The sequence below is a fragment of the Panthera tigris genome, chromosome B4, assembly GCF_018350195.1.
Source record: "Panthera tigris isolate Pti1 chromosome B4, P.tigris_Pti1_mat1.1, whole genome shotgun sequence".
Classification (NCBI taxonomy): domain Eukaryota; kingdom Metazoa; phylum Chordata; class Mammalia; order Carnivora; family Felidae; genus Panthera; species Panthera tigris.
In genome coordinates this window covers 125,357,756-125,378,841 of record NC_056666.1, presented here as the reverse complement: position 1 = coordinate 125,378,841, position 21,086 = coordinate 125,357,756, and the positions used below count along the sequence as shown (strand labels likewise).

General features: G+C 39.8%; 1 protein-coding gene and 1 long non-coding RNA gene across 5 annotated transcripts in view; one reads left to right on the top strand and one right to left on the bottom strand.

Moving 5' to 3' along the window:
- Window positions 1–514: 514 nt before the first annotated feature.
- On the bottom strand, window positions 515–20,377 carry TMEM263 (transmembrane protein 263). Of its 2 annotated transcripts, none has more exons than XM_042993098.1 (3): window positions 20,128–20,377; window positions 7,178–7,244; window positions 515–3,430 (listed from the first exon to the last, which is right to left on the bottom strand). In XM_042993098.1, the coding sequence occupies exons 2-3, from the start codon at window positions 7,236–7,238 to the stop codon at window positions 3,144–3,146; spliced, it is 348 nt and encodes a 115-aa protein (XP_042849032.1). In that variant the 5' UTR covers window positions 7,239–7,244; window positions 20,128–20,377; the 3' UTR covers window positions 515–3,143. The 2 variants fall into 2 exon arrangements, with proteins under 2 accessions (XP_042849032.1, XP_042849031.1); XM_042993097.1 differs by lacking the exon at window positions 20,128–20,377 and adding an exon at window positions 18,902–19,156.
- Window positions 19,382–21,086, top strand: part of LOC102952780 — a 49,976-nt gene continuing 48,271 nt past the window's right edge. For all 3 annotated transcript variants that reach the window (XR_006220208.1, XR_006220209.1, XR_006220207.1), the window contains exon 1: window positions 19,382–19,508. This is a non-coding gene — a long non-coding RNA (uncharacterized LOC102952780). The remainder of the gene's footprint in view (window positions 19,509–21,086) is intronic.

Genomic DNA, 21,086 nt, shown 5'->3' with positions numbered 1-21,086 from the left:
TGGGAAATTTCAACCAACACTGAAAGCCTGTTTCATATTTGTAAATAAGAGCTACTTCTCCCATACTGATTAAATCTGAGAATGTATGGCCAGCACCGGGCCATAAGTAGATACCCAGTAATCAATTTTCTACCTTCCTCTAACTGGTTCCCAACTCTCTGAGTCTCTTCTGTCCAGGGAGGGGTCTAAGTTGGTTCCACAGTTACTTAGGACAGAGTGAAGTGCTCCCTACTTCTAGATCAGGTCCCAAATTGTAGAGAGCACAGGGATCCCATGTAGAGGCTGTTCAACTGCAGTCCCAGGCCCCACGCTGCAGAGACTCAGAAAGTTGGGGTCACACCTAGAAATCTGAATTTTTAGTCTTCAACACAGTCATCTAAGAGACATTTGTATTTCATTGTATTAGTATCAAAACACACAGAGACGTTTTGTCATGTTTGTGCATTAGTATCAAACATTAAAAACAGGCTACAGTACTTTCTGCCATGTAACTAAAAATTTTAAGACTGCCCTGTTTTTCCTTTAAATTCCTTTATTTCCTCAGATCTTTATGAAACATTTTGTCTTTTGCAGATCATGGTGCTTTATTAACAGATTTATGTATTCTTTCCCATTCCTTCAATACAAACAAAATTTTATTCAATCACCAGTTACCTTCATCTGACATTTCACTAAGTACAGGATTCATGATGTCAACATTATTAGATCAGGCATTCAAGTGGGTCACACAAATTTATCCTCATTGTGCCAAATACCCACTCAAAAGAGAAACTGAATAACAGGTGCCTCCAGGTGACTATGTCAACCTTCGCTGCTTGAAGTGAACCAGTACTGCTTCGCAGGTCAAACTGCTAGTCTATGAAAATAAACTGGAAAAGACTCAAGTGTACAGCTGTACATATACCATCAAATGGCAAGTTCATTTCAACAAGAGCCTCTATGACTAGCTGCTCATTTGTACAGTTCTCTGCTGTCCTTGCAAAAGCCTCTCCTGAATCAAATTATACTTCAGAGTTTAAAACAAACTTGATGAGAGAAAATGTACCAGGTGGCTCTTCTGTAGCAGAAATTACAACCATTTTTCCTCAAGCAATTTTAAAGACAAAGTTGAAAATAAATATGCAAGCACACAGTAAACTAAAGTCTATATTTAGAAATTCAGGTACAAAAGCACAGCAGAGCCTATGACTATAGAAGATAAATTAGAAATATAAACTAGCAATGAAGTAATAATTTCTTTCAAATAGCAGGAAACAAGTTCTCCAATACCATTATTTAGATCACTGTTTAGTGTTCACCTATTAACTTTGGAGTTTCTTTTAAAAATCTCTTTTCTGATTATCACATTTGACCAGATATACAAATATACCTTAAATCATGGTGCATGAAACAAAGACCATTTAATTTCTGATGAACTCAACAACTTTCCAGTTTTGTATATAATGGTAGGTTCAAGAACCTTTGTAGGTTTGCAGAAGATACCTACTGGCCTTTATAAAAGCTTTTAAAAGTTATGTTCTTAGCCATTTGTTGTCCACATTATTAAGGTAAAACTCTCAGTGGTTTAGAAACAAACATTTAAGCTGTAGGTGTTGGAGTGATCTAAGTTCTCAAGGATGTATTCTGACTTATTTACTCCAGAGCATCACCTCCTTTCCTCCCTCACACATTACACAGAAGTCAGCAAAATGGAGGAAATTTCCAGACTGAAGTATAAACAAAACTAAGATTTTTTTCAGGCTTGTATTATAACCCTTAGCTAAGAGGAATGCCAAGTATATGTGCACTTTTAAATTTTTTTAGAAACTGAATATGAAATAAAAAGATGAATTCCAGCTAAGTGATATTCTTTAAGAATGAGTGAGACATGATGAGACATATTAAGAAGACATGACACGCTTATCATCCATCATCAAAAACTTCAATTCCCTGCCTGAAGTTGACTTGGAAATGGTACAAAATCTATGACTTCTTCAAAGGACTGTAAGATAACATTTTAAAATCCTATAAACCATTGAAAGCACTTAAATATATTTTACATTCAAAACTAATCAGTGAAGCCCATTTCATTCAATTGAAAAGTCAGCCCCCACATATTTGTGGCTGCTTATACTGTGTTTTTAGAAGGGGGCACTAGCATTTTAAGCCACCCTACAGACAAAACTGGTGTGAAGAATTCTTTTTGTATCTTGGATGTGTCAGGTGATTCTTAAGAACTTAAAATTATTTGTTCCTCCTTAATATGAAACTCTTCCAAGATAGCTTATGACCAGCAAAGAAATGTTCCTTAGGCACTGTGAGGTGTATTAAAGATGGAGCATGAAACCAGAATGAAGCATACAGTTTGGCTGTTAACTATACTGACAGTTAACAAAAAGTTACCAAGCACTATCTTATCTGCTGAGAGCAAGAAATGCCTTTACCCCACTACTCCTGAGATTCTTAAGAGGGAAAACTAATTTCACAAACAACTTTTAAAAGAATCCATATATAGTTCTAAGAACTGCACATATTTAGGGTATTATAAAAGATGTTTTCTTTTATAAGGCATCAATGATTAATGTAATGCATATCTAACAAAAGATGGTTAACACCCAGTATCATAAAACCATTTTTCTCTTCTCCTGAATTTCTCTAATTCCTGCTTTTACCAGCTTAAATAAGAAAAGAATGCCTCTTGGCCTAATCAACTATGGTTATAAAAAAAACTAAGACATCTGAAACTATTAGGCACATCAAAGGTACAGTTTATGTAGTTCAAGGTTCCCTTCTTAAGGGGCAAATGAGTTACCTGGCACATTATACATATGGAACTATAAAGATCATCAACTAAATTCAACTTTCACATTTTTTAGTTAAACTGAAAGACTTATAGTAAATATTCAAATATACCATATCTTCAGTTACAACTGAATAAGTGTAACATTTTACCAGATAAAAAGCTGGAATTTAAGTATGAGAAACCTTCATACACTGTGCTAGTATTGGTCTCTTCTTTTTAGACAAAAGCCAGTCATCAATACTTTCAACACAGCAGTTTAGAAGATAAACGTCCAAACAGGTGACTTGGTTGTAGTCCATAATTTAGCAATTCAATGCCACTGGCATCATAATGCTGTGGAGAGCAAGTGTATCTCCATAGTTTAGTCAGATTTGTCTTTCTTCTTTCCTGTTAAGGGCACTTTGTTTACAACAGCAGACCCAACAGCTGTAACACCTCCAGCCACAGCAGACACGCCCCCTTTCACCAGCCCTATTCCCATGGAAGGCACAGTTGTAACAGCTGTTTTGGTCACCTCCAGACTCTTCCCACCAATCCAAGCCACACCACCAATGGTGGCACCAACGGCTCCCTTTGTAACACTGAAGATACCCCCAGTCACACGGGACAACATGCCTGGTTGCTGCTGTGGGTGATCTTTCATTGAACCTAATGAGAGAAAATATTGTGAAGATAGTCAAATAGAAGTCTTTATAAGAGCAGTACAAATCAATAAGTATCCTAAGACTTCCTATCAGGAGGTTGTTTTGATAAGGTAAACCACACATAAATACAAATCTGATCAAGACACTGAAGAGCTCTTCCCTCAAGACCATAGTTGGACGTGTTTTTAAAACATCTTGGTCCAGTGCTAAGCCGTGGTATCTCTGAAAAAAAATGCTTTAGAGACTAGACAACTTTCATAAAATAGAATCAAAATCTAAATGTTTCCTTGATTTAGTTTTGTTGCTGTTAATAAAAATCTTTCTATCCTAAAAGGAGCATGAAAAAATAAGATAAATGTATTTAGTCTTCATTTCCTTGGCAGAATTCAATCATTACTGAAAAAACCTTCTTCATTTAAAGCAATGGTTCTCAAGGTATGATCTGAGACCCCCTGGGTCTCCACAAGACCATTTCAGGGGCTCTTCAGGGTAAAAATTATTTTCATAATACTAGCATGTCATTTATCTTTTCACTTTTATTCTTTCACATTTTTTCACAAGTCTACAGAATTTTCCAGAATCTAAATGATCTGCAGTAACATCAGAGACTAAACACTGAAGCAGCTATGAGAATCTAGTTGTCTTCTATTAACCCCAACATTAAAGAGATTTGCAAAAATTTAAAAACAATGTCACCCTGTTCACAATTTTTTTTTGTTTTGGAAAATAGCTGCTTTTCAAAAACTATGTTAATCATGTTAATATGTAATGGGCCTACTGGAGTTTTTTAATGAATTAATTAATTTGTCAGTTTTATTATTTATATGGCAAATATCAACAAAGACACAAGCTTTTGAGGGTCCTCAATTTTTAAAAGTGTAAAAGCATCCTGAAACCAAAAAATTTAAGAACCAGTAATTTAAATATATGTGGGTGTCTGCTCTATATGCTCTTAATAACGTATTTAAAGAGTAATGCTATGTAAAATTAGGAAATTTATTTACTGCTTAAAATCATGTTACCCACCTAAAATGATTTTCATAGTGTTGAGAAACTACAGCTATGTTTAATACTTTCATTGCCTCAATAATTCTTAAAGGACAGAGTATGTGATTTGAGCATCTAGTCTGTAAAAACTCTTCAAATACTCCCAGAAAAGGTAATATCAATATGAAAAATTCAGATTTTTTTTAAGACAGAAGTTTTTTCTCTGGTTTGTTTTGATAGAGTCATTCAAATTGGCATGTAACCTCAAACTCAGGCATCAAATTTCATAAAAATTTGCTTGTGCCAGCCTCAAACAGACACAAGTCCTTTCTACTTTGCAATCGAATGAATGATTCAGGCAGCAACAACACATAAACAATGGTGTTTACATTTTTCTAAACTTAATGGAAAAATACTTGCTAACTAAACAGTTCAGGCTTTAATCACTGAAAAGGTACAAATCACACAAAGAAAACTCAATTCTTTGGGTACACAGATCCAACTAAGACCACCAAACTCCTAGCAGAACGTGGTTATGACAGAAGATAACATTGGGAAACTGATAATATTTAATGGAGAATATACTCTGAAAATTAAGCTTTTTTAATACAGCACTAATTTACCTTGATATAGATTTTCTTCCCATTGTTTAGAGGTTTGACATCATGTCACAAGTATGAAAATCTCACTGACTCATCAAAATAGCTCATAACTATATAACAATGGCTATATTTATAAAAACCAAATTTTTAATTGAAGCTATTTGATTGATAAGTATAGGTAATAAAATCTTTAAATAGCTGAAATAAAAGACAAGATATGGAAAAGCATTTGAATACATTAATTATATAAAGTTATGATAAAAGGGTTACATAATTGGTAATTCTTTTGTAATCAAAGTCACTAACACTAGGAAAAGGGGAAAATCTTGATCTGAGGATAAAACAGGTTAAGTGCCTCATGCTGAATACCCTCATTAGTATCCTGCTATGCCAAATTTGATGCACACGCCTTTAATGAAGACAATATTTCTTAGTCAAGGCAAATAAATATTAATGCTGTTGATCTCTTTAATTACAGTGTGCTCTTAATTACCACCATATAGATTATCTGCTCTGCAGACTACCTTAGTTTAGCAGGTTGCCATATAATAGAGACATTACTAAAGCACTTTCTCTTCCTTGACAATTATGCTCCTGAATAGTCTTTATCTCTTTTCTGACTTTATCCCTACAAAGTCCTTATTAACTTTCTCATTAAGCTCTTTTATTTTCAGAACTCTAGGTTCCAGACCTAAAAAATAAGTCAAGGATGGGGCGCCTGGGTGGCTCAGTTGGTTGAGTGTCTGACTTCAGCTCAGGTCATGATCTCACAGCTTGTGACATCAAGCCCGGCATCAGGCTCTGTGCTGACAGCTCGGAGCCTGGAGCCTGCTTTGGATTCTGTGTCTCCCTCTTTCTCTGCCCCTAACCCACTCACATTCTGTCTCTGTCTCTCTCAAAAATAAATAAAACATTAAAAAATTTTTTTTAGATATGACTAGTCAAGGAAAATAGCTGAACTAATAATTTTCCAGGCTATTCCTCCACCAAACTAAAACTCATCAGCTAGTTACCTCCATCTTCTTTTAGGCCTATGTATAAACTTTTCATTGTGTTTTCCTAACAATTTCATTTTTGTCTACCAACATAAGAAATACAGGAAGAAAATTGTGGACAGTGGGCAACAGAACTGGGAAGAAAATACAATACCTAGAGTCACAACTTCCAGCTCTACCCTCTTCCTGGTGATATTGAGTCTGTCTGCTACTCCAGTCTGGTCTACCAGCCTTTCATCTCTTATTCTTCACTTTGATTCTCTATCGTACCTATTGACTGTCCTGTACAAATGCAGCTACCCAAGGAGATTGCTATTTGGCTTATATATTCTACACCAAAACCACAAACAGAAAATGACTATAGGCATTTTCTGTATACAGTAAAGACATTCAGGTATGCAGTTAGTGTTTCCAAGGACTTTTGAAGTGTAAGAAAATGATCCATGTCACAATTTTCAAACTAAAAGACGATTTAAATTACCCTAAGCCTATGTATTAATATAGGAAGAGAGAGCTACCAATTATAATAGCTTAACAACAAATCTCAAGTGCCTCTTGAATTGAGTTTTTGTATGCATGACATGAAAACTAAACACAGTCCATTCTTCCTCTGCAGCCCGTACCCATTCTCTACAAATGAAAAGATACCCTAACCTGTGAAATGGTCTTTATAAAAGAGTAACAAAAGAATAGATCTTATGTAATAAAATAGTTGCATTGTGTCCCCAATTCACCAATATCTGTGCTTTCTTCTTAGAGGCTAAAAATATTTATCATCAATTATTTTTGGAACATATTTATTGACAAGGTAAACAGATTGTTACTTTAAATTTGATAAAAACGGGCACCTGGGTGACTCAGGTCAGTTGAATGACTGATTCTTGATTTCGGCTCAGGTCATTATCTTGTGGTTCATGGGATCGAGCCCTGCGTTGGGCTCTGTGCTGACAGCACAGAGCCTTCTTGGGATTCTCTTTCTCTCTCTTTCTCTTTCTTTCTCTCTCTCTCTCTCTCTCTCTCTCCCCCCCCCGCCCCTCCCCCAATTGTGCATGAGCACACTCTCAAAATAAATAAATAAACTTTAAAAAAATGAATAAATTTAATAAAAACAATCAGAACTTTAATTCAGTTTAATTCACATGCTTAGTGTGTCAGATGCATACTTACCTTCTGGTGGTTCATCACTAAGGTATGATGGGATTTCTTGATTTTTATCGGCCTGATTCATGATCTCCTAAAAAACATATATACATTTCATTGTAACCTCAACACATGAGACTACTTCTTACCACATGCTCAATTAAGACGTAACTTTATTCAGATAAACAACATTTCAAAACACTGTCACAAGGCTACTTCATCTTATTTCTCTCCTACTTTGTGGTGTTAAAGAAATACTTTTATTACACTACTGGACAATCAACATCTTATCTCAAACACCAACCAAAGAGTAACAGGCATGGCAAAAGCTTTCCTACATTGTTACTGCTGTTACTGAAAGAAAGTTGGAAGCTGGGAGTTAACACCCAAAAATTTTAAGTGCTTCTTCCTACAAGAAGTAGGAAGTATTGGTTAATTGTAATTTATTTCACGACAGACTTAAGGAAAATCTATACTGTGACTAAAAAACATGTTCCTTCTGAAAATTTTCTAAAAATCACATCCTTCTCCTGTAAAGATACGCCCAATCAGAATCACTAAGAGATGGATTTTTATTACTTTTTTATTGTTGTTTTTAGAACTCTTACAAACACAGGTAGCAAAATAACTCAAAACCCATGAGAAAAATATATATGTGATTACTTCCTAATACAAGTAGTAAAGGAACATAAGAAATAAAATAAACTGTATTGGGATGAAGAAAACACAGTTAAAATTTTTTCCCAATTTCCTTTACTATCTTAAAATATTTGCTTTTATATTCACTTGACTAAGTAAAGAATAAAACAAGTCAAAATTGGTCTATAATGACGGTTTTGATTGGCCAGAAAATGACGGTTGTGATCCCAGCAGTCAACTGTTTCCTAGTCATAAAATCATGGAGCCTAAATTATTATATCTGTACGTATACAACAGAAATGTAAAAGTATATTGGGGAAATCCTGCCATTTGTGATAACACAGATGAAACCTGAGGGCATTATGCTAAGTGAAATAATTCAGGCAGAGAAAGGCAAATACTGTATGATCTCATATGTGGAATCTAAAAAAGCTGAGCTCATAGAAACAGGAGGCTGGTGGTTGCTAGGGGCTAGGGAGTGAGGAGGTGGGGGAAATGAGATGTTGGTCAAAAGGTACAAACTTCCAGTTACAGGAGGATTAAGTTTTGGGGATCTAATGTACAGCATAGTGACTATAGTTAATACTATATTGTATATTTGTAAGTTGATAAAATTCTATACCTTAAAATGTTTGCACCATAACAACTAAAAGGTAATTATGTGAGGTAAAAGATGTGTTAACTAACCTTACTATAGGAAGCATTTCATATACATGTATATCAAACCACCAACTTTAAACCTTAAACTAACACAATGCTGAATGTCAACTATATCTCAACGAAGCTGGAATAGATATCATGAAAACTAACAATGTACTAAATATACTGATCAATTAACAAATACTGATTGACCACTTACTATAGGCCAGGTAATGTTTTAGGTGCACAGGATATATAGCATTGATCAATACAAACCAAAAAATCTCTGCCATCATGAACATCCCATATCATCTAGTAGGGAAAGGCAATAAACAAAGAATATACTGTCTATGTCAGATGGGGTTAAATGCTGTGGAGAAGGAGGGATGGAGGGAGGATATATTTTGAATAGGACAGTCTGTCAAGGCCTCAATGTGGTGACATTGTAAAGGAGGTTAAGGATACAAGATACTTGGGTAAGGAAGCCTCAAGGCATAAAAAACAGCAAGAGCAAAGGTCCTGAGGTGGGAGCTTACCAGAAGCAGCAAGAAGGAACAGCCAGAAAAGTGTAGCAGGGGTCACAGCAAAGGGCAGCAGGAGAGGAGGTCAAAGAGTGAGGGAGGTCTGCATCGCATAAGCCCTTACAGGTCTTGGTGGTGACTAGCTTTCTAGCTCTGAGATGCAGAGCCCGTGAAAGGCATTGAACAGAGAGGTGATGCGTTCTGATTTACACTTTTAAAAGATAGTTCTAGCTGTTGTGGGGAGAACAAGCAATACAGGAGCAAGAACAGAGGCAGAAAGACCTGATAGGAGACTTAAAATAATGTTTTCAAGGTTCATACATATTATAGCACGTATCAGAACAAAGTGGTTAATTTTAAGTGGTCAAGGGAAGGTCAGGAAAGTTTCTCTTTATGATTACTACTGCTGTTAAGCTCTAGATAATCAGATAAAAATTCATCCTTATTTTCTTCTATATTTCAATAATCCAAGCAAAACATGTTGATGGTAAATGATGGTAGTGATAGTAAGACATGGGATTTTTCAAAGGCGAATTGTAACCTCATGTAATTCAACCTGCAATGCCTGTCAAACCTAAATCCTGTGTAAGATGGGATTTCAATGCACCCCACAGAGCCCAGCAGCACAAGTCATGTGTTTGCTTAAATACCTTTTGGTCGCTCTAGTGAAAACTCTGACTCAGGTCAACAGTACTTAATCTTATGCTAGTCTGGTTTGTGAATTTAGCACATCATAAGTGATTTAGCATATTTAAAGTATGTATGCATACACACTTAACATTTAAAAAGTAATAGTAGATACATGTAATCTCTGACAAAAAAAAAAAACAGAAAGAACATCAGCTACCGCATTACTGGGAGAAGGAGTTCTTGACTGATTTGCCTTAATTTTAAAACTCCCTTAAACCAAAAAGTTAAATTGACTTCCATTCATATTTATGTTTCTTTAATTTGTCATCATGGTAAGAGCATGAGACATTATACAGCATAGTGTTGAAGGTACTGGGATCAGAGAGCCTGAGTTTCAATCCCAACTTGACCATAAACTGTGTGGCAAAAGGCAAATAACTTCATCAGATCCTTGGTGTTCAGGAAATATAAACAGAAAGATATAGAAGCCCTAACTCTAGGATGAGAATGCTATTTAACACATTTAAAACAAAACATGCAGAATTCCTGGCAGAATATGTGTGTCCCTTCCTGATGAAAAACTATTGTGGAGCCACTTTCTTCCCCACTAAACTGTTAACTGCAAGAAGAGAGACTCGTTTATCACTGTGTTCCCAGTTCACTCGTTTATCACTGTGTTCCCAGTATCTGTATACAATACACATACAAATCCAGATCTCCTGGCTGAACCAATCAATGGATGCTACCAGACCCTGTACAGAAATGTGAGGAAATTATATACACACATACATCCTACCTATGTTAGCTAGAGTTTAGAAACAGGTGTGATGGGGGGCAGCTGGCCAGCTCACCCTGTAGAGCATGTGACTCTTGATCTCAGGGTCACGAATTCAAGCCCCATACTGGGTATAAAGCTTACTTAAAAAACAGTTGTGACAGTAATTGCATATATTTCAAAACTGCCTTTCTGTATATGTTCCACAAACCCCAACCAAAAGACTTACCTTTTCCTGCTAAGATAGAATCCCTTAAAAAATCCCTTAATTTTCCCACATATATCTTGTAATTAAAAAAAGAAAATGACCGCCATTTAAAAGATTAGGGCAGCTTTATAAAAGACCTATGCAAGTTCATCTATACAATATAAACTGACTTTACCCTCCTATGGGTAGGCAAAGAGGAGTCATGACAGGGTAACACCATCAGATCTGTGCTTCAAGAAGCTAACTGAAGCAAGAACAGATGAAGGTCAGAGAGATTAAACACAGTAAGGCTACTTTAGTAGTCCCGTGAGACGAAGTAACAATTTAAACTCTGCCAATGTTTCCTGTATAAATGAATATCTGGGCAAAAACCTAGGAGTCACCCTTGATTTCCTATTTTTTACATTCCCATCTAATCATCAGTAAATTCTGTTGCCTAAATAAGTCCAGAATACAACCACTTCTCATCACCTCTACTACTACCACTTTCAATTAAACTACCATAATCTCTTACTTGGGTTGTTAGAAAGTATCTTAACTGGCTTCTGAGCTTCTGCCTTTCCTCTTCCTTCAGTCTAGCCCTGCCATACCCTGCTTGAACACCTACAATTGCTTCCTGTTTTGCTCAGAATAAAATCCAGAGTTGAGGCCCGACACCTAACACTCTGACAGCATCTCCTACCATTCTGCCTCTCACTCACCAGCCTAGCAACATGGGTTTCCCTGCTCATCCTCTCCTGAAAGGCTTTTCCCCAAGATATGTATCTGGCTTGCCTCCTAACTTCCTTCAGGTCTTTATGCAAGTATCCCCTTCTTGGAGATCAGCCCAGACCACTTTACAATAGATTAGCCCCTCCTACTCCTCTCCCTATTATTTTCACCTAAACCTGCTCTATTTTCTTCACTGCTCTTATTGTCACTTGATATATAGAGATCTGTTTACTTTGTGTCTCCCACAATTAGAATGTAAGCTCCACGAAAGCAAGGCTTGGTTTTGTTCACTGCTCCATCCTCAAGCCTTCTTCAATGTCTGATGCATGGTAGATAAATACTTGAATTTTTTGTATGAAGTAGAATAGAGACCTTAGGTATAAGTAAGAGATAAAAGAAAAATACAGGATGTAAGATTTCTAGTGTGAGCAACTAAGTAGACAAAGATGATGAGGTCACGACAGGCGACGAAAAACCACTTCTGAGAAAAGATGAAGGACTTTAAAAATTCTTATTTTACTGTGGTAAGAACATTTAACATGAGATCTACCCTCTAAGACCGAAGTGTACAATACATTACTATTGACTATAGGTATGATGACCTTGTTTTTGAACAGCTGGATCTGAGATGGCCTCAGGGTATACACAGGACATGTTTAGCAGGCAACTGGATTTAAGGGGTCTGAAACTCAGCATGAAGTCTGAGTTAGAGTTGAGGTCCTGAGACTGTTTTGGGTGATAGCTAGAAATGTGAGGGACGGTGATACAATCAAGGGAAAAAATGATAAAAAGAGAAGGAGACAGATAACCTTATTTGGACTGCTCATACTTAAGAGGTGAGTATAAGAGAAGCCAGCAAAAACAAACAAAATACGTTTGAAAGTGTACAAATGAGTACAGCCTCATGGAAGGCAAGAGACGAATTTATAAGCTTCCTAGAGACACACACAATACAGACGTTAAAACAGTTTATGAAGATCAAATACTACGGGGAAATGCTAATGTTACATTTAGAGAACATAAAAGGCATATATCATATGATCCAATTTTTTAAATACACATAAAAAGACTGAAAGGAAGTATACCAAAATATTGACAAAGATTGCGACTAAGGGGTAGAAACCTACACACACACACACACACACACACACACACGTATACACAGAGACAAACATACACACATACACAGAGTGTGTGCCAGAGAGAGAAAGAAATACCATCACCCTTCTTTAAATGTATATTTAACATCTATGTTTTAATTTTCAACCATAAACATGCATTGCTTTTGTACATATTTTTAAGTCTGGATATCAGTTATATTCATAAAGAATATTTTCAAAGATTATGCAGTTCATCTACCTAGTTTTTATCCTAGTTTTTTAAGGCTTTTATCCTCAAATCAAGGTGACCATCTAAAAACAACATACTCAAATCAAAACATGCTGATTTGAAGAAAATGCCACCACTGAGTTTAATTCTCAGTTATGTCCTCAGTAAGGAAACCCTGACAAAGAGCCTAATGCAAGCTACTACACTGACTATACCACACTGTAAAGAAATTACCTACTACATCACTTGATAGCTCTGATACAGAGCTCCACATTAGAAATTTCTTTAGAGGGGGGTGCCTGGGTGGCTCAGTCGGTTGGGCGTCTGACTTTGACTCAGGTCATGATCTTGCAGTCCATGAGTTCAAGCTCCATGTCAGGCTCTGCGCTGATGGCTCAGAGCCTGGAGCCTGCTTTAGATTCTGTCTCCCTCTCTCTGCCCCTCCCCCCACCCTCGCGCGCTCTCTCTCTCTCTCTCTCTCAAAAACAAAATAAAAAAACATAAAAACAAATTTTAAGGAATTTCCTTAGAGGTATTCAGAAAAACTTTGTTTCCACAACATATTTAGAATATTTTCTTCTCTTTGAGATCTATGTACTTTCCCATTTAAAAGATACAAAGAAAGATGTGATATCTCCCTTTTCCCTTTGGCTTCCAGGAAGCTTACAGTTAAAATCCCAACTTAGCTGAGTAGGTTCATGTGGCCCACCCAGTTGTTCTATTTCCCCCCAACTTCACACCTCCCCAAGACCTCCACTCTTATTGCTGTTCTCCCTGGCTTGCAATTTGAATATCTTATTTATATTCTTACCATTTTGTTAGTACATGTTTTTGTTGTAAGCTGACACACAGTATTTGTGGAATAAGTGAGATAAAATTATTGTTTGTATCCATATTAATTTCAAACATAACAAGAAAAGATACATACCAATATATGGTAAAAATTTTGGTTAAAAAAAAAAGGGGGACGCCTAGGTGGCTCAGTCAGTTAAGCATGCAGCTCCTGGTTTCGGCTCAGGTCACGATCTCATGGCTTCATGGGTTCAAGCACCACATGAGGCTCTGTGCTGACAGTGTGGAGACTGCTTGGGATTCTCTCTCTCTCCCTCTGCCTCTCCCCAACTTGCACTGTCTCTGTCTTTTTCAAATAAATAAATAAACTTTAAAGAACACGTTAAGCTGGAATTGTGCTTTTCAAATGCTTATTTAAGAGTAGGCAGTAGTATGCCAGGAGTTTTAAGAACCACAGTAGAAGGATGCATATATTTTACTACATTGTAATTTAAAATACTGTTTTGTTTGAAACATACACTAATTAGAAAGATAATCGAAAAGTGCTTGGGAATTTTTTAAGATAACTGGACTTTCAAGAAATTTCATTCTTTTTTTATTTAAACTTTTTTTTTTTTTTTTTTTTAAGAGAGAGACAGCATAAGCAGGGGAGGGGGCAGAGGGAGACAAAGAATCTTTTTTTGTTTTCATGTTTATTTATTTTGGAGAGAGAGTGTGAGGGTGAGCAGGGGGAGGGGCAGAGAGAGGGAGAAAGAGGATCCAAAGCAGGCTCACCCTGACAACAGAGAACCCCATGCGGGGCTCAAACTCACAGAACCCTGAGATCACAACCCGAACGTGAGCCATGCAGGAGCCCATCAAAAAATTTCATTCTTACTTGGAACTTCTTCAGGATGTATACTCACAGGTTTACCAGCTCTCTCTTCTCAGCCCACCACACTCTCACCTCCCCCAGGAATTTACTTTGCTCTTAAGTTAGATGTATTTTGGTAGAAGAGTTTGAAATATAGGACTCTAGATACCATTATACAGAAATATCCAGTTACATTTAATATTGTTAGTAATAGTTGCAAACAGGATTATCAATAAACAATAAAAAAGAAAATTTGGAGTCCTGCCAGGCTAGAAGCCTGGCTACCTAGAACAGAGGAACTTGGTATTACAGGGCTTTGGAAACCCTAAGATGCCACGGAGACTGATTTTTATTTTGTGTACATATTTTTTTAATGTTCAAGTTTCTTGTACACCATTGGTGTTAATAGCAAGTATATAGTATTAAAATTCCCCTAGAACCCTTAGGGTGATAAAAATTGTGTAAAAGCTGCAAGTATTTGGAATATTGTCATTTTCTAGATTCCTAATTTTGTCATAAGGCACCAAATGCCTTATAAAAGTATTTTTGTTAAAATCCTTAACTATCTTAATGCCACCTGTACTTTTTACTCATATAAATCATTTCCAACCTCTACATACGTATATGTGCCAAAATTTTAGTGATATTACCTCTTTACGGACACTACCACTTTATCACCAAGGAGAAATATTTTTTGTATTACCATGCTGTTCATTATCATGAACAGGGGACTTGTTTCTCTTAAATTGGGAATTGTGAAGACAAACACGCTCCTAATCTGTTAAAACTGGGAAAGGTAAAAATCTGCCTGTAAAATTTAAAAGTATATACATGATAGGGCACCTGGGTGGCTCAGTCAGTTGAACAGTCGACTCTTGATTTTGGCTCAGGTCATGATCTCAGGGTCCCTGGGATCGATCCCTGGGTTAGGCTCCTCACTAGAGTGTGGATTAAGATTCTTTTCCTCTCCCCCTCTCCCCCTCTGCCCCTCTACCCCACTCCCTCTGTCTCTCTCTAAAATAAAAAATTAAGGGGTGCCTGGGTGGCTCAGTCCATTAAGTGTCTGACTTCGGCTCAGGTCATGATCTCACAGCTTGTGAGTTCGGGCTCCAAGTCGGGCTCTGTGCTGACAGCTCAGAGTCTGGAGCCTGCTTCAGATTCTGTGTCTCCCTCTCTCTCTGCCCCCTCCCGCATGCGCACGCACACACACACTCTCCCAACAATAAAAAAAATTTTTTTTAATTAAAATTTTTAAAAAGTATACATGTGGAGACAAGTAACAACTGACAGGAAAAGTGTCAAAACGACCATGTGGGGTGCCTGGGTCTGTTAAGAGTCTGACTCTTGGTTTCGGCTCAGGTCATGATCTCACAGTTCATGAGATCAAGCCCTGTCCTGGCAGTGTGCAGCCTAATTGGGATTCTCTCTCTCCCCCCTCTCTGCCTCTCTCTCCTTCAAAATAAATAAACATTTTCTTTAAAAATGACCATTTAAATATTACCCTTAAAGAAAATTATGAAATTCTATGCAAACCATCTGCCCTAAACTTATTGAGTCATTAGTTCAACATATACTTGGACCCCTACTATGTGCCAGGCATACTGTTAGGCACTAAGATTTTGGTGTGACTGAGCACACACAGGACTTCTCTAAACAAGTTTACCCAGTTTTTCCAGGACTTATCAATTTAGTTTCATGCAAAAACCAAAAAATTATCTGCTCTCTAAGAACTCATAATGCACATAATTTTCTATGTAAAAAGTACTTTTCTAAGACAATAAAAACAGAAAACTGCCTTTTGATCAGGACAAATAATTGAATTTATTCTCTGGACATAAATTAATTTTACCATTTGAACAAACTCAGAGTACCAACTAAAACTGGTTATAAGTGTATGTTTTTAAGAAATTGTAAAATGTGAGGGGCGCCTGGGTGGCTGGGTCAGTTAAGCGGCTGACTTCGGCTCAGGTCATATCTCACGGTCCGTGAGTTTGAGCCCCTCGTCAGGCTCTGTGCTGACAGCTCAGAGCCTGGAGCCTGTTTCAGATTCTGTGTCTCCCTCTCTCTGACCCTCCCCCATTCATGCTCTGTCTCTCTCTGTCTCAAAAATAAATAAACGTTAAAAAAAAAAAGAAATTGTAAAATGTGAAAGGCTTCTTTGGTGTATACTGCAATTCATCAGTAGTTAACTTAGGTATTTTAGGCGAAGGAGAAACAATTCTTGTCCAGTACAACAGTATCATAGACATAGCAGCTGGCAAATACATTCAGCAAGGATTAATAACAACACTATTCCCTAGAGGGTAATTTTTCTTCCAATAATAGAAATAAGTAAACAAATGCCTCGGTAGGAACTTTTTGTTTTTTTAAGGAAAACAGATGAATCAGGGTTGTTTGTGGATATCTACGACATTTTATACATAACGTTTTCATTAATAGTGAAAAAGTCTGAAAACAGTACACGAATTTGCCCATGGCTGAACACCCTTCTCTGTGCCAAAGGAAGTTACATAGCACTAACACATTATATAAATCCTAACTACAAAATACAGTACAAAACAGTTTACCTTCAAAGCCACTTCAAAAGCTTATTATTAAATAGTAAGTGCCAATTCCCTATAAGAAAAAGACTATAAATGAATTAGCTAAATTCTTCCACACATTCTATATATAGGAACTTTGCCACATCCCCAACCCCCTGCTTTTAGCCTCTTTGCCAAATAACTACAAGGGGTTTCAAAATATATTTATACAGGGCTTTAACACACATATACCAATAAGCATCATATATTAAAACACCAGCTTATTGTGTTTAGGCTTCTCTGGTTAACCAACTATCCTGAACAGGCTGCTTTTAAACATGGCCCCCGCCCACTAGATCAACAGCAAACAGGCTACAAGAAATGCATTGAATCTGGCAGGGAAGAAAAATAATCTGTCAGTAAAACTTTTAAGTGACCCCCTTAGTGACAAGTAACAACCAAGAGTATCAAGATGGCAACTTTTTAAGCGTTGTCTTGAAATGAAACAGTAAAGCGGAATTACACAACATGCTATCAAGCCAGATAACCAGTACCCTCGTAATCTTCACGAAATTGTACCTCATTAGTTCAACATGTATTTGTGTCCCTACCATGTCAGACACTGTGTTGGGCACTGAGGTTTCAACCAGAACAAGCATGTGAAGGCCCTACTCTGAAGGTATTTCTATGTAATCCGCGGAGATAGCTTCAGGAAGTAGCAAAACAGCAAATACTCAAGGACCGAAACAAAGACAGGTGAAGATTCTCCTTAAGTAAAACACACACACACCCACCCACCCACACACACACACAACTTAAACTTTTCTAATGATATTCTCCACATAGGGACACATTTTTATTAAACTTGGTTTCTGGCACATCTGCCAGGACACAGACTGAAGAAATGAAAGTGAGGGAAAAAGTCAAAACAGTGAATATAGGTTTATTAAAGATTACTTCTTTTCTTTAAAAAACCAGGCATGGCCACATACATGCAAACAGACCTGTTGATGTGATATCAATATTCCCGGGAGCTCCTAGAGCACCCACACCAATGGATGTCCTAAAGGTTAAACAATCACATTACAGCAAATCATCACGGGTAGCAAATAATCACAGGTAGCAAAATAAAGTATTTTCACTTGGAATTAGCACAAGGGTTCACAAAGACATAATAAAATAAGAACTCTCCTCTTTAGGTGTTTGTAAACCTTTCCCAGCAGTCCCTTCTCCCCCCACTGATCTCTTTAGGCACTAGCAAGTCTTTTTTTTTTTTTTTCTTCCCTTTAGCAGAGGGAGTGACGTGGCAGGAGAGGCAGAAAATGACCCTGGAGAAGCCGTGACTAGGACTAAGCTCAGCACCTCCTCCCTCCGCTCCACGTTGTACACCCAGCACACCCCCACTCCCATAAGGTTCCAGAATTTCTGTCTTCTTACACATTAAAGGGGATCTATTCAAGCTGGGATATGACTTGGAGTGGGAGCTTGGGGACTCGTCTCGAAGCTGCGTGTGCACAGCAAGCACGGCTTTTATTTAGACCTGGGAGGCAATGATGGCACCAACGGGTGCACCAGCGGTCCCCCATCACCCCTGGCGCCGTCAGCGCCTCTCTCCATTCCACACTTTCAGCCTTAGGTTAGGCGTGAGGGTAGAGCCTTTCTACCCAGGAAGAGCACTGGGGACCAAGGCTTGTGTGCCTGAACCCAGGAGAGTGGTTTATCAACAGGTCAGGAGGTAGTGTGGCGGGGAAGCCCAGCACACAGCCCCCCTGTCGCATCTCTCTCCTCTCCCAGGCTGTTCACGCTCTCCCACCCACATTTTCCCAGCCTAACACCCAAGGCCCAAGGAGCTAAGAAGTGAAGCGGAGGCTTCCAAAAGAAGTCCCCAGTCACAAACCACCGCTGGGGAGCCGGGGAGTCGTAAAGAAGAATAACCCCGCCAGCGAATCTCCGTCCGCCCCCAACATCGTCCCGCCCCTCCCCCTTTCCCGCTCAGTCCCCCCCAAAAGGCTCGGCTCGGGGAAGCCAGGCCCGAGACGGTGAGGTGCAGAACAGCTAACGGAAGAAGGCGACAGAGAGTAGGACAGGAAGCCGGGACGGCGCCCCCCGCCCTCCCAGCCCCGCTTACACACCTCCGGGGTCGAGGGTCGGCGTCTGGAGCCGGGTCTGGGCGGAGGAAGCGGGCAGCACCGAGGACGGCTGCGGTTGCTTGAGCGGCTGGCACAGCCTCGGGCAATTGCGGGCTCCAGAGGCGTCTCCTCAAGCTTCGGAGCCAGAAGACTCCGTTGGCAACGGCGGCAGTAGCGGCCTCCGGCTGCGGACGTGGCGCCGGACGCGACCCGCCCCCTCCGCCGCCTCCTCAGCTCCCGCCTCCTCCCGCGGTTCGGGCGCCGACGCGCACGCGCACCCCAGGCCCCGCCCGCGCCCACCCGGCACACACCCACCCGTTTCTCGAACTGCCCTGCCCTCCCAGCAGCCCCCAGCCAGCCGCCTCAGAACGCGCGCACGCGCGACGCCCCCGCGGCCTGCTCCCGCCCCTTGGCCCCATGGGTGCCTCCGCTGGAACCCCTGGCCCGCCTGCGCGCGCGCCTTGCCCTGGGGCCTCCCGCCCCCTTCCCCTCGGCGTCCAATCAGATCGGGCGAGGGGCGCGGAGCCCACGGAACGCGCCGTCGGCGGTCCTCAAACCCCAAGTGCTCGCCCAGCGGTTTCGCGAAGCTTTCGTTCCGCCACGAGTAACGGTCGGTCGGAATTCAGAACCTTTGCACTAGGGACGGTGGGACAGTCGCTAATTTCTCTGCCTCTTTCTTGGCCCAGGGACCTCAACCTTCCTCCCTTCCCTGCTTCCCCTCCTTAGATTGACGAACTGGGCCTTCTGTCAGCCCTTGCCTGTGGGGCTCCCGGCGCGCCCTCACTGTCCAGGTGACAGGGGTGACAAGAAGGGCGTTGCTCACTTATCACTGTTGTTATTATTAGAAAGCTCTCTGCCCCGGAATTGAGTTTGTGGGCCGTGAGAGCCGCTGTGGTTCGTGGCCGTCGCCCGGCTTGCTGCAGTGCTGAGGGCTGGCCGGGCACTCGAAATTGAATGGGGAGAGCGGGCGTTTGGTGGCGAGCGGTGAAGTTGGAAACCGGGTTTTGCGCGGCTCCCTCGCCTCCTGCCGACTAGCGGGGTTCCTCTCCTAGCCTCCCCGCCTCGGCGGAAGCCCTGCCTGCCTGCCGTTCTGGAAGGTGTGGAGAAGCATGTGGCTCTGGGAGGACTTGCGAGGGAGGCGTCCCACCTCGCTCCGGACTAGGGGTCGTAGGATGCACGTCACAGGTGTTGCGGCGACCAAAAGGGATAGTGGCGCAAAGGCCGCTCACCTGGGCAAATGGTCCCCATTCACCTTTCTTCGCCCTTCTCCTTACACCTTCAAGTGAAGATGACAGTTAAGTCCATCGTAGGTTTTTTGAGACACTGCAAAGAGATGGTGGGCGGAAGAGGGCCTTACAAAATGTGAATTCCTATACAAGTGTGAGAACCTCCCTGAGTCTAGCCAGCGAGACAAAACACACGCGAAGCAACCAGCAAATAACCTCACCCAGTGTTTGTGTTGGCTTTTCCCTCCCCGCCCCGCCCCGAACGCAAAGCAATCCGAGTGATGCAACTGAATAGTAACCGTTGACCAGGCTCAGAAAAGGACACTCGAACCAAGGAAAGAATCCTGGAACAAGATGACTTTGATCCAGGTCATAAATGTAGCAGACTACATGTAGTTTGTGGTTTCAGCCTACCCATTGATTTATCAAAGCGTAGAATCACATCCACTTAGACCATTGTTCTGAGACTGTCGAGATATTTTAGTTTTCCAGAACTTAAAAGGGGAAATTAAATAATAATTTCACTTTAAAATACGATTTGGACGATTAGCAAGCTCTGTGGATTGGGGTGTTTACCCAACATGTGAAGAGTTGGATACCTCCTCTATTTTCTTACTGTCACAGAAACCTCAGTCCATAACACCTGACTTTTCCAGAGTGAAAGGCAGAATTACAAATTGCACACTTACACTGTTCTTCCCTTGACTTCTTTCTCTCTGCAAGAGAATTTAATCATTATTAAAGTATAAATGATTAATAAAACAGATTAATAAAAACAATCTCCTGGGACATTGGACATTTTTAGAGTTATTAAAGCCATAAGCCACATCAGTGGTTTAAAACCATCTCATAAGCCAGGATGTAGTGGAGCTCTTTGGGAGGTTGTGAGATGACAGAACCTTATAAAACGTCCAGTATAGGTAGTCGTGTATTTCTTGTAAGGCAGACACTAATCATTTCTT